The sequence below is a fragment of the Bufo bufo genome, chromosome 8, assembly GCF_905171765.1.
Source record: "Bufo bufo chromosome 8, aBufBuf1.1, whole genome shotgun sequence".
Lineage (NCBI taxonomy): Eukaryota > Metazoa > Chordata > Amphibia > Anura > Bufonidae > Bufo > Bufo bufo.
The window spans coordinates 209,726,277-209,740,233 of NC_053396.1; the positions used below are offsets into that span (position 1 = coordinate 209,726,277).

General features: G+C 41.1%; 1 protein-coding gene across 3 annotated transcripts in view; it reads right to left on the bottom strand.

Annotated features, from left to right (window-relative positions):
* Positions 1-4,375: 4,375 nt before the first annotated feature.
* CUTA (cutA divalent cation tolerance homolog) overlaps positions 4,376-13,957 on the bottom strand; it is a 30,385-nt gene continuing 20,803 nt past the window's right edge. For all 3 annotated transcript variants that reach the window (XM_040442654.1, XM_040442653.1, XM_040442655.1), the window contains exons 4-7: positions 8,001-8,060; positions 7,741-7,786; positions 6,902-6,951; positions 4,376-4,938 (exon numbers count right to left, since the gene is read on the bottom strand). In XM_040442654.1, coding sequence (XP_040298588.1) covers positions 4,839-4,938; positions 6,902-6,951; positions 7,741-7,786; positions 8,001-8,060 — 256 coding nt within the window. In that variant the 3' untranslated portion in view covers positions 4,376-4,838. The remainder of the gene's footprint in view (positions 4,939-6,901; positions 6,952-7,740; positions 7,787-8,000; positions 8,061-13,957) is intronic.

Here is a 13,957-nt window from a genome sequence, read left to right on the forward strand (position 1 = left end):
ATATGGTGTGCTTTTCCAATATATTCACGATTAGGCTAGATTCACACAACCGTATGTGTTTTGCGGTCCGCAAAAAAACCAAACGGATGACGTCCATATGGCATCCGTTTATTTGGCCGATCCACTGTAACAATGCCTATCCTTGTCCGCAAAACGGACAAGAATAGGACATGTTCTATTTAATTTTTTTTGCGCGGCTACGGAACGGACATTTTAGCAGACGGTGTGCTGTCCGCATTTTTTGCGGACCCATTGAAATGAATGGGTCTGCATCCTTTCCGCAAACAAAACGGAACGGACAGAAAATACGTTCGTGTGAACGTAGCCTTGTCCTGAGGATTGGCCACCAATTTTACAATCCTGGAAAACCCTTTTAATTTCCTTTTCGAAATAGAAAAAAAAACAAAAAAAAAACAACAACTATCTAAGGCGAGTTCCACAGGATTGCGTTCAGACCAGGAAACACGCTGCCGGAGCTGTATTTACCAGACTGAACACTGCTCTTCTGATGATTTATGATGCTGTGAATTCCCATCTGATCTCAGGTCTACCGAACTTTTCTCACATAATGCCATGACTACAGTTCAGTAGACCTGTAGTCAGATGGGCAATCACAACATCATAAATAATTATGATGCTATATGTTCGGTCAGAGGAGCAGTGTTCATTCCAGGAAATAAAGCTGTCACATGGACCATTTCCATGGACCACGCCCCTGTGAAATAGGCCTAAAAAAATCTTCATTAAAATTTTCTTCCTATTTTGCAGAGTGTAAGTCCTTCACTTAGAGGATTCAGAATTCGTTAGGGCCCTGCCCTCTTTTTCTAAGCAGAGAGAAAGTTGGACATGGCAGATCAGAGTGTGGAGAGGGAGGAAGTTGTACACTGCAGATCAGAGTGTGGGGAGGAGGGAAAGTATCCAAGCAGGGCCGCACACACAGGCTGTAGGCGAGGGAAGCACACACAAGGCAGTTTAAAGGGGGAGGGAAAGAGAGAAAGCAGAGCACCCACAAAAAACTCAGCAAGGAGAGATAGGAGGAAGCATGCAATCCATAGCAGCACTGACTGTCAGTACAGGTGAGAGGAGATGCATCGTGAGCTGTAGCGCAGAAATTAAGCTGTGCTGATACATGAGAACTAGTGAAGCCAGCAGCATCCTCGACACACAGATCTCGTATCCAAAATGTATTACTGGAAGGGAAAAAACGTAATTAGACTTACCGGTAATTCTGTTTCTTTGAATCCACCATGATGGCTATGGATGTGATTGACCCCTTGACCTCTGTAGGGGCAGGAAATACACAGAGAGAGAGTTTAAGAAGCCCCCACCCACTCTCACCCTCAGTGTGTACCAGATACCAAAGTGGGTATATATATTTTATTATCCTCATAATATATATAAAATTTTATGGGAGGGAATATATGAGCTGTCATGGTGGATTCAAGGAAACAGAATTTCCGGTAAGTCTAATTACGGTTTTTCCATTTCATCCACCATGACGGCTACGGATGAGAACTAACAGATTACTAAGTGGGGGGGTAACTGCTTGCAACACTCTTTGGCCAAAGGCCAAACCTGCTGAAGCAGAAAAGTTCAGGCGATAGTGTCTAATGAAAGTATTAATGCTAGACCAGGTTGCAGCCCTGCATATCTGATCGAGAGATACCCCAGCTTTTTCTGCCCAGGAGGAGGCCATAGCCCTAGTAGAATGGGCCTTTATTCCTGTAGGACATGTCTGACCCAATAGGGAATAACAGTAAGAAATAGTTGTTTTTATCCAACGCCCTATGGATGCCTTGGAAAGCTTTTTCCCCTTATTTTTTCCTGCAAATTGAATTAACTGATTATTATCCTTCTTAAAGGGTTCTGTAGCTTTAAGGTACTGGATAATTGTTTCTCTTACATCCAGAAGATGCCATTTTTCTTCCATGGGATCCTTTGGTTCACTGCAGAAGGAAGGTAAAATAATTTCCTGGTCCCTGTGAAAATTTGAAACCACCTTCGGGAGGAAACCCGGATCTAGTCTCAATACAATTCTGTCAGGAAAAACTGATAGATATGGTTCTCTACATGACAAGGCCTGGATCTCTCCTACGCGTCTAGTGGATGTAATTGCTATTAAAAAGGCCGTCTTAAAAGAGAGATGTTTTAAGGAGATATCTGTTACTGGGGCAAATGGAGAATTTGTCAACTCATTAAGGACTAGATTTAGGTCTCATAGCGGAGTGTTATGTTTTAGGGAAGGTCTAAGTCTAGAAGCGGCTTTAATAAATCTTCTAATCCATCTATGGTTCGCTAGGTTATCGTAGAAAGCCCCCAGGGCTGATTTTTGTACCTTCAAAGTACTAGGCCTAAGGCCTAAGTCTAGGCCCCTTTGTAGGAATTCCAAGATCTTTTGTATGGAAGGAGATGATATATTGGGAGAGACTTTTCCCAGCCATGAGCAGTACTTTTTCCAGATTTTTAAGATAAATGGCGTCCGTGACTTTTTTTCCTGCTGGATTTTAAGGTATTGTTAACGTTATCTGAAAGGCCCTTACTCCTTAGGATTTCGCTTTCAGGATCCAGGCCGATAGTTTGAAGAGACCTGGGTTCTGATGTAGGATTGGCCCCTGTGAGAGAATATCCTTCTGAAAAGGTATCTGCCATGGATCTTCCAGAGATAAGTTTTTCAGGATGAAGAACCAAGTTCTCTTGGGCCAATAGGGAGTAATCAATATTACGGTCACTGGGTCTGTGAGGATTTTCTGCGGAACCCTGCGGATTAATGCCCATGGAGGGAACGCATATGCAAGATTCCAGTTCCATTTTACTAAGAAAGCGTCTACCTGGGGTTCAGGGAGCAAAACCTGTTGACCTTTATTTTTTTGTTGTTGAGGCAAATAGGTCTATTTGTGGTTGGCCCCATCTGGTTATTAATTTCTGAAATATGTCTGGATTTAAGGACCATTCCCCTGGGTCTAGAGTCTGTCTGCTTAGAAAATCTGCTTCTGTATGGTCTTATCCCTTCAGATGAATGGCTGTAATAGATAGAACATTTTTTTCTGCTCAAGAAAATATTTCTTCCGTTAGGGATCAAAAATTTTTGGGACCTTGTGCCTCCTTGATGCTTCAGGTAAGCGACTGCTGTTGTATTGTCCGAGAATATTTTTAGGTGCTTTTTGTTTAATAAACTCTGATTTAATTTTACAGTTGCCCAGACCGCCCTTAATTCTTTGTAATTTGATGACTCGTTCTTTTTTCTGGCCACTTTCCTTGCCAGCTTGAGGAGGCCACCGTTGGACCCCATCCTGTTGCACTTGCATCTGTTACAATTTGTATTCCTGGTTCTTTTTGCCAGGTTACCCCTCTGGTTAGGTTTGCTTCCATCTTCCCCCAATTTAAATCTAGTTTTATCTGCAGTGGGATTTTTATTATCATGTCTAAGGATGACTGATCTTTGTTCCAATTGTTTAATATCCAGGATTGTATGGTCCTGGTGTGGGCTTGGCTCCAGGCAACCGCTGTTATGCAGGAGGTCATGAGACCCAAGATGCTCATGGCGTTCCTGATCGAGGTGCCGTCCTGAGTTTGGAATTTCTCCATTTTCTCTACGATGTCTTTTATTTTTTCCTGAGGTAATGATGACTACCGAGTCTAGCATCACACTGAGAACCTTCTGTTGGATGATGGAATTAGGGAAGATTTTTTTTATATTTGTCAACCAACCCAAGTTGGAAACTTTCTGTAGGAAGGTTTGCGTTTGTGTGGCTGTTTCTGCTTCCAAATTTCCCAGTAGGAGGAAATCGTCTAGGTATAGAAAAATGACTAGCCCTGCTTTCCTGAGGGAGGGTAACATTTCCACTTCCAGTTTCGTGAAGATCCTTGGTGCGGATGATGCCAAAGGGAAGGGCGCAGAACTGAAAATGATGTATTATGTGATCTTTCTAACGCAAACCGAAGATATTTTTGTGAATTTTGATGTATATGAACGTGATAGTATGCGTCCTTGAGATCCGCGGACGTCATGTATGCCCCATTTTTTATTAGAGGAATAATGCAGGCTTCCGTCTCCACTTTGATTGACAGGACCAGGCAGTGATGACTTTTATACTGCTGGTCCTGTCAATCAAAGTGCAGAGGTCGCGGCAGTTGCAGAAAGCGCTGAGCCTCTAGGTGTAATGGAAACGCCCCCGTTGCTCCTAGAAGCTAATTTGCATATATTAGAACTTCATTTTTCTCAGCAAAGCGGGCACATAGGAACATGGGACCAACACAGATGCCTTCAGCTGCCACGCGCACATGTAACAGGTCAGCCAGTGTCATAGGTACAAAACTGCTGACAGATGCCCTTTAAGGGGCTCTGAAAATGAATGAAGGAAGATTTAAACTTGAAATTTGTGCAACTTTTTAAATTTTATTTAAAGGTGTTATAAAAGGTAAGGTAAACATGGCTGCTTTGTTCCAAAAACAGCGCCACACCTGTCCACAGGTTGTGTGAGGTATTACAACTCAGCATCATTTGCTAATATCGAGCTGACCTGCAATACCAGACACAAGCTGTATCTGGGGGTGGTGCTGTTTTTCTGATTTGAACAGTTACATGAAAACTGCATCAAATTTCCAACAAAATGGCGACTAACAAAGCGCACACACAATGCCGTAGGATCCTATGCACACCGGTGTAACATCTGGTCGCTGCTGTACTGCGGCGAGAAAACTGTCACATGTAAAGACATAGCCCGTCAGATGTGTAAAAATGTAAATAAAAAAACAGAACTTTTCATTTAAAAAAGAAAAAGCATTTAATTCTAATTTGACGTCTTTCTCCCAGTCTTCAATGATTGCAGCTTCGGATCTCACTCCGGCACGTTGTCAGCGACCCAGGACAGATAAGGAGCGTTCCCCTGTTCTATGGGGACGCTGATCACCTCGCAGACCTCATACGGATGAACTGACCTGACCGAGCAAGAAAAAAAAAAAATGGAGACGTGATGTAAGGCAGCAGAGAGAAAAGCTGTTTGGATCATGCTATACTGCTGACAGCACTAGCTAGGGGCTGGGGACAGCAGGTCAAACATACGTTTTGTGGATTTTTTCTCTTCAGGAGTAGTGTGGATATGAATTTTTATTCTGCTAGGTTCTGCTCATACAAGTGCACTGGAGGCGGAGCTTCATTGTACAGTGCGATCTGAGCTGCTTTAAAGCCCCGCCTCCTCTGCTCTGAGTGACAACCGAGCATCCAGCCAGGAGAACACGGTCACTCAGAGGGGAGGGGCTGTGAAGCAGCTCAATGCACAGAGCACTGCACAGTGCGGCTCCGCCTTCTGGGCACTTGCAGGAGCAGAATCGTGCAGAATAAATCTTTATATTCTCACTACTCCTGACAGGAAAAGCTCCATGAAAAGCATGTTCTGCTCTCCTCAGTCCTCACCTAGTGCTGACAGGATCCCTTTAAATATGATCTCATGACAGCAAAATGTATTTCATCCAACATCCGAATTCTGAGTTCAGCATGTACTTGCAGTATGATCTAAATTTTAAGAAGCAGGAGATTAATTGGAGAGAACCCATCAAAATAGCGCCACCCTTATCCAGAGGTTGTGTCAGGTATTGTAGCTCAGCACCGTTCAGGCGAATGCAATACCAGACACGGCTCATGGACATAGGTGGCGCTGTATCTCCAGAGCCTCCTCTGAAGTGTCAGACCCATGTAATAGTCACGTTCACCTTGATCTTAGCCATGCCTGTCTATGCTACAAGAGATGAGAGCATATAGCCGGCGGCAGTGTGACACATGCGTGAGTCTAAACATACGTTTACAGCGCGGCAGGCTGGTGGCAGTGACTTAATACTATTTTTGGAAAATTTTCTCCGAATTTTATCCTACAGCATACTGCCAATATAATATTGCCATCCAGTGCTGTCATATACAAAGAACATAATACAGTCATGCAGTGCTAAGATCATACTACCATATACAGGAAAAATAATATCATATAGTGCAAAGATAATGCTGTCATACAGTGCCCAGATAGTACTGTCGTGTACAATAAACATAATACATTCATATGGAGCTAAGATAATACTACCGTATACAGCAAACATAATTATGTCATAAAGTGCCAAGAAAATACTGTCATACAGTGCCCATATAATACTGTCGTGTACAATGAACATAATAATGTCATATGGTGCCAAGATAATACTGCCATATACAGCATATGATGCCAAGATAACACTGACGTACAGCGCCCAGATGGTACAGCCATATACAGTGAACATACTACCATATACAGCAAACATAATAATGTCATAAGGTGCCGAGATAATACCGCCATATAGTGCCCAGATAATATAATGAGGGCTAAGATAATACTATGATATACAGCAAAAATAATATCATCATATGGTGCCAATATAAAACAGTTATGTACAACGAACATAATAACGCCATATGGTGCCAAGATAACACTGTCATACAATGCCCACATAATACTGTCATGTACAACGAACATAATAACGTCTAATGAGGCCAAGATAATATTGTCATACAGGGCACAGATAGTACTGTCATATACAGTGAACATAATACCATCATATGGAGCTAAGATAATACTACCATATACAGCAAACATAATAATGTCATAAGGTGCCAAAATGATACCGCCATATAGTGCCCAGATAATACTGCCATGTACAGTGAACATACTACTGTCTTATGGGCTAAGATAATACTACCATATAGGGCAAACATAATAACATCATATGGTGCCAAGATGTTACTTCCATACAGTGGCCAGATAACACTGTCATGTACAGAGAACATAATACCATCATATAGTAAAGATAAAGCTGCCCTTTACTCCTGGTACTTGTAGGACGAGGACGGAGCAGTGAGCGGAGCCCCCACTCTTCTCACCTGACATATTCTGTCAGAGCGGGAACCTTCGAAGATCGGGTCTTAATCATCTGCAACGAGACAGGGAACAAGAAGGTGAAAATGACTTTCAAGATGGAGAGTATTGATCTCAAGTAGGTGACACAAACAGGACGGAGACGAGTGACGTGTGCCCTGACCGCTTCTATCCAGCAGTACTACAACTCCCAGCCACACATGTTGGATGAATAGACTAATCACATTTCGTATGAGAGCGTACACTGAAATGAAACCTATAAATTCACAGGCGAGCCCCCGGCTGCCCTCTTCATGAAGCTGTCTGCGGGGTCAGTGACAGGAAAGTGCTGCCCGCGACGTTGAGGGAACACCGTGGTCACCGGTAATTTTCTATCGCTAGCCATTTCTCATGTGTCAAGGAAAGCAGTGGGGTCCAAAACGGCAGAGGATTGGTGAGATAAATAATCGTTATTTCTTATTTTTAAGCCCTTCTGTATCTTTTTTTTTATTTATTTTTTTATACAAAATTATTCCACCAGTAAACCCCTTTAAATACTAAAATTCTAGCTTTCTGTAGTCACCACTAGAGGGAGCTCTCGGCTAATTATAAACGTGTAATTGAATACAACGATACATCAGCATGTAGAGCTCGCCCTCTAGTGGTGGCCACAAGCAGGAAGAATTTGACAATGTGTAAAAAGGAAGAATTAAGAATATGAAGCTCTACATCAGAAAAACTGAGCTCCAAGCCCCATAATAAAGCTCACAAGGACCGTCCTGGAAAATCAGCGTACAATAGTGGACATGTCATAGTATAGCCTCTACTTCTGAAAACTGCCTGAGGCTCATGGAGAGCAACTCACCAGCAATATCTCACTATCCTCTTCAATCTTCCCCTTCCATTCATATCTGGGGACGTAAAAAACAACAAAGTTAATGTAGTGAATGCAGCATACTGCGATGTCCTAGGACTACAACTCTCACCAGACTATAACAACCACACACTGAGGAGATGGCAGCAGACTGCTGGACAAGTACACAGTACAGGTAACAAGTGGGAAGAGTAAGACAAGGGACAGGCTAGACTCCCCGCATATGACACACCATGGGTACTATAGCTCACATAGAGGTGACCTGCGGTATGATATTCACACAGGCTGCCAGCTTCCGCTCCACCAAGCCCCTGTTTGGAGAGAAAATAATATCTGTCACTTCTAATGTCACATAGAGAAATCCACCCTGAACGTCACTTCTCAGACGACATTACAGCCCAATTATAAAGGTTATGTTACTAAAGTAGAGGTCTGCATTACAGCCAAGCCCCATATGTATAAAAATATAACTAATATAATACTGTCCCTTATGTACAAATATATAACTTCTACAGTACTATTCCTAGGTACAAGAATATAACTACTATAATACTGCTCCTATGTATAAGAATATAACTACTATAATACTGCTCCTATGTAAAGGAATATAACTACTATAATACTGCCTCCTATGTACAAGAGTATAACTACTATAATACTGCTCCTATGTACAAGAATATAACTACTATAATACTGCTCCTATGTACAGGAATATAACTACTATAATACTGCTCCTATGTACAAGAATATAACTACTATAATACTGCCTCCTATGTACAAGAATATAACTACTATAATACTGCTCCTATGTACAGGAATATAACTACTATAATACTGCCTCCTATGTACAAGAATATAACTACTATAATACTGCTCCTATGAGACTATAACTACTATAATACTGCTCCTATGTACAAGGATATAACTACTATAATACTGCTCCTATGTACAGGAATATAACTACTATAATACTGCTCCTATGTACAAGAATATAACTACTATAATACTGCTCCTATGTACAGGAATATAACTACTATAATACTGCTCCTATGTACAAGAATATAACTACTATAATACTGCTCCTATGTACAGGAATATAACTACTATAATACTGCTTCCTATGTACAAGGATATAACTACTATAATACTGCTCCTATGTACAAGAATATAACTACTATAATACTGCTCCTATATACAAGAATATAACTACTATAATACTGCTCCTATGTACAAGAATATAACTACTATAATACTGCTCCTATGTACAAGAATATAACTACTATAATACTGCTACTATGTACAAGAATATAACTACTATAATACTGCTCCTATGTATAAGAATATATCTACTATAATACTGCTCCTATGTATAAGAATATAACTACTATAATACTGCCTCCTATGTACAAGAATATAACTACTATAATACTGCTCCTATGTACAAGAATATAACTACTATAATACTGCTGCTATGTACAAGAATATAACTACTATAATACTGCTCCTATGTACAAGAATATAACTACTATAATACTGCTCCTATGTACAAGAATATAACTACTATAATACTGCTCCTATGTACAAGAATATAACTACTATAATACTGCTCCTATGTACAAGAATATATTACTACTGTAATACTGCTCCTATGTACAGGAATATAACTACTATAATACTGCGCCTATGTACAAGAATATAACTACTATAATACTGCTCCTATGTACAAGAATATAACTACTATAATACTGCTCCTATGTACAAGAATATAACTACTATAATACTGCTCCTATATCCAAGAATATAACTACTATAATACTGCTCCAATGTACAAGAATATAACTACTATAATACTGCTCCTATGTACAAGAATATAACTACTATAATACTGCTCCTATGTACAAGGATATAACTACTATAATACTGCCTCCTATGTACAAGAATATAACTACTATAATACTGCTCCTATGTACAAGAATATAACTACTATAATACTGCTCCTATGTACAGTAATATAACTACTATAATACTGCCTCCTATGTACAAGAATATAACTACTATAATACTGCTCCTATGTACAGGAATATAACTACTATAATACTGCTCCTATGTACAAGAATATAACTGCTAAAATACTGCTCCTATGTATAAGAATATAACTACTATAATACTGCTCCTATGTACAAGAATATAACTACTATAATACTGCTCCTATGTACAAGAATATAACTACTATAATACTGCTCCTATGTACAGGAATATAACTACTATAATACTGCTTCCTATGTACAAGGATATAACTACTATAATACTGCTCCTATGTACAAGAATATAACTACTATAATACTGCTCCTATATACAAGAATATAACTACTATAATACTGCTCCTATGTACAAGAATATAACTACTATAATACTGCTCCTATGTACAAGAATATAACTACTATAATACTGCTACTATGTACAAGAATATAACTACTATAATACTGCTCCTATGTATAAGAATATATCTACTATAATACTGCTCCTATGTATAAGAATATAACTACTATAATACTGCCTCCTATGTACAAGAATATAACTACTATAATACTGCTCCTATGTACAAGAATATAACTACTATAATACTGCTGCTATGTACAAGAATATAACTACTATAATACTGCTCCTATGTACAAGAATATAACTACTATAATACTGCTCCTATGTACAAGAATATAACTACTATAATACTGCTCCTATGTACAAGAATATAACTACTATAATACTGCTCCTATGTACAAGAATATATTACTACTGTAATACTGCTCCTATGTACAGGAATATAACTACTATAATACTGCGCCTATGTACAAGAATATAACTACTATAATACTGCTCCTATGTACAAGAATATAACTACTATAATACTGCTCCTATGTACAAGAATATAACTACTATAATACTGCTCCTATATCCAAGAATATAACTACTATAATACTGCTCCAATGTACAAGAATATAACTACTATAATACTGCTCCTATGTACAAGAATATAACTACTATAATACTGCTCCTATGTACAAGGATATAACTACTATAATACTGCCTCCTATGTACAAGAATATAACTACTATAATACTGCTCCTATGTACAAGAATATAACTACTATAATACTGCTCCTATGTACAGTAATATAACTACTATAATACTGCCTCCTATGTACAAGAATATAACTACTATAATACTGCTCCTATGTACAGGAATATAACTACTATAATACTGCTCCTATGTACAAGAATATAACTGCTAAAATACTGCTCCTATGTATAAGAATATAACTACTATAATACTGCTCCTATGTACAAGAATATAACTACTATAATACTGCTCCTATGTACAAGAATATAACTACTATAGGGGGGGCGGAGCCTAGCCACGCAGCTGAATGGCCGCACGAGCTTGAGCTCCTCCAGCATTCCGGCTCATTTACCCTATAAAAGCCTATATTTTACCTGATTATGGGGAAACCTGGCAAAGAAAAGAACAGAGGAAGCTCAGAGTCTACCCCACTGCGCTCCAGACAGCCTGAGATGGAGAAGTTCCTACGAAAAGCACCGAGAGCTGCCGCGCAGAAAGGCGCCAATATGGCGGCGTCTATTGCCCAGGACTCTGACGCAGGAGAGCTATCTGATGCGGGTAGCGGCTCTGATGTTTCAGACAGGAGGCCCAGAGACCCGCCTTTATCAGAACGGACCCTCCGCCGGGTCCTTGAATCGGCCCTTACACCTCTTAAACAAGATCTGGCGGACATCAAAGACGATATGAAGCACCTAGGCCAGAGAGTGGTCACGCTAGAGGGCACGCAGGACGCCATTATAGCCTATCAAGGCAAAGCATCAGAAGTATTGGCATCCCACAAAGCCCTACTGAATGAGGCCTTCCTAAAACTAGAAGACCAGGAGAACCGGAGTCGCCGGCGCAACATACGCATACGCGGCCTACCTGAGTCGATTGCGACGGAGGCCTTACCGACTGTGGCGCGTGAGCTGTTCTCCAAAATGCTTGGGCCAGACAGAGCGGAGGGGATCGTGGTGGAGCGCATACACAGGGCGCTGCGCCCTAGGCCTAAACCACAAGAACCACCACGTGACGTAATTTGCGCCCTACTGAGCTATGTAGACACCGCGGCCCTCCTAAAAAGGCAACGAGAGATGGAAGTGTTGGAGTATGAAAATACCCCGATTCAGATGTTCCAGGACATTGCGCCATCCACCCTGACCAAAAGACGTCTCCTCAGACCTCTCCTGGAAATCCTAAGGAAAACCTCGACCCCATTCCGCTGGCTATACCCCTTTGGGTTGGCAATTTCCAGAAATGGCAAGCTACTCACCGTGCGTTCACCTGCAGACCTGGATTCTGTCTGGCGGTCTCTGGACGTTCCTCCGGTGGAAATTCCCTCATGGCTGCCAGCTGACCAAGATGGCGCTCTTCCCACACCACCTCGTGTATCCGCATGGCAGACGGCGTCTACAGGCAAGTCGGATCGCTCGGGCCGCAGCAGGATTGACAGAGATCCCACCTGATTAGAAGCACTTAGAAGCATTCCTTGCTGATATTTCCACCTCCCCAGAAATGGAGATGACTGTTGCTCACCTCTACGATATACAGGTTCTAAAGGCAGACTTAGCCTCTTTACATTTTCTATGTTTTCAGCATTTTTACGGTTTTATTTTTATGGCCTACCTTTTAATTGGGCTTATTATTGTGTCATATCTGAATGTTTTTGCACCTTGTCTATGTCGCTAAAGGATACTACCTCTAGAGTATTACACTTCGTTCCTCATTGCAGGGTGATGACCGGACGGATTAAGATGCTGGACACTTTTTCTATTTTTGGTCTCTTTTGTTTAGACCACAGGTGCTTTACTTGCCCCCTCGCCAGTCCAATCCTGTCTTGGCTGGTGATAGGTAGAGTGCCTAACCCTCCTCGGACGGGTATCTAGTCTGAGTTACTCACTTGTCAACTTGACATGTTTAATGTTCTCTTACTCATTTTTTGTTCTTTTGTACTTCCCCTACCTTTTTTCCCTTCTCCTGCTCATATCATCTGTGTGCTCTTCCATACTTCCATGGATGTATTATGCATTTACTCACCTGAATGTATTCAGAAATGTCTTCTATAGTGGTCGCCTCACTAAACGCGCACGGGCTGAACGAGCCATGTAAAAGGTCTCAAACTCTATCTCTCCTTCTGAAAGATAAGGTCTCTGTGGCCTTTTTGCAAGAGACCCATTTCAGAACAGGCAAAGTTCCTAAACTTCCCCCCAAGAAATTTGTCCAGTGGTTTCACAGTACTCATGATTCCACCAGTAGAGGGGTTAGTATAGCTGTGCATAAATGCCTCCCCTTTAAGCACTCAGCTATCTCAGCGGACCCTGAGGGCAGGTACATTTTTGTAAAGGGTTTACTGGGCGAATCTCCAATGACCTTTGCTAACTTATACGCTCCCAATAAAGGCCAAGTACCATGGCTCGTTCAGACCCTTAATGCGTTGTCCTCCTTCTCTGAGGGCTTACTAGTTTTGGGGGGCGACTTCAATGTTGCCCTGGAGCCAGCGGTGGACACCTCGGCGGGCAGACCTTCAGTATCTTACAGGCTCCTGAGAAGATTAAAAATTTCCCTGAGGAAACTTAAAGTATTAGATGTCTGGCGGGCCCTAAACCCCAATGGCCGAGATTATACTTTTTATTCACATGCTAAACTGTCTTTCCACAGATTGGATTACATTTTCCTGTCGAGTTCTCACGTGCGTAATGTCTCTGGAGCCCGGATAGGTAATATAACATTGTCCGACCATGCCCCTGTCATTGTTAATTTTTCCCTGTTTGGACCACAGAGAAGGGAGCGCTTGTGGCGTCTCAATGATACCCTGATTCTAGACCCCAGACATGCAGATAAAATTAAGGCCTCAATATCTGAATTTTTCACGCTTAATGATACCCCAGAGTCGCCTCCTTCTCCTTCTATACTATGGGAATCCCATAAGGTGGTCCTCAGGGGGGAGCTTATAGCTTTGGGAGCTTTTTTGAAAAAACAAAGGACACTAGCCCTGGACGCCTTATTGGCGAACATAACCCGTTTAGAATCCTCCCATAAGGAATCTCGGGCTATAAGCACCCTAGCAGAACTAACTGAAGCCAGAACAAAACTAAAAAATCTATTGAATGTC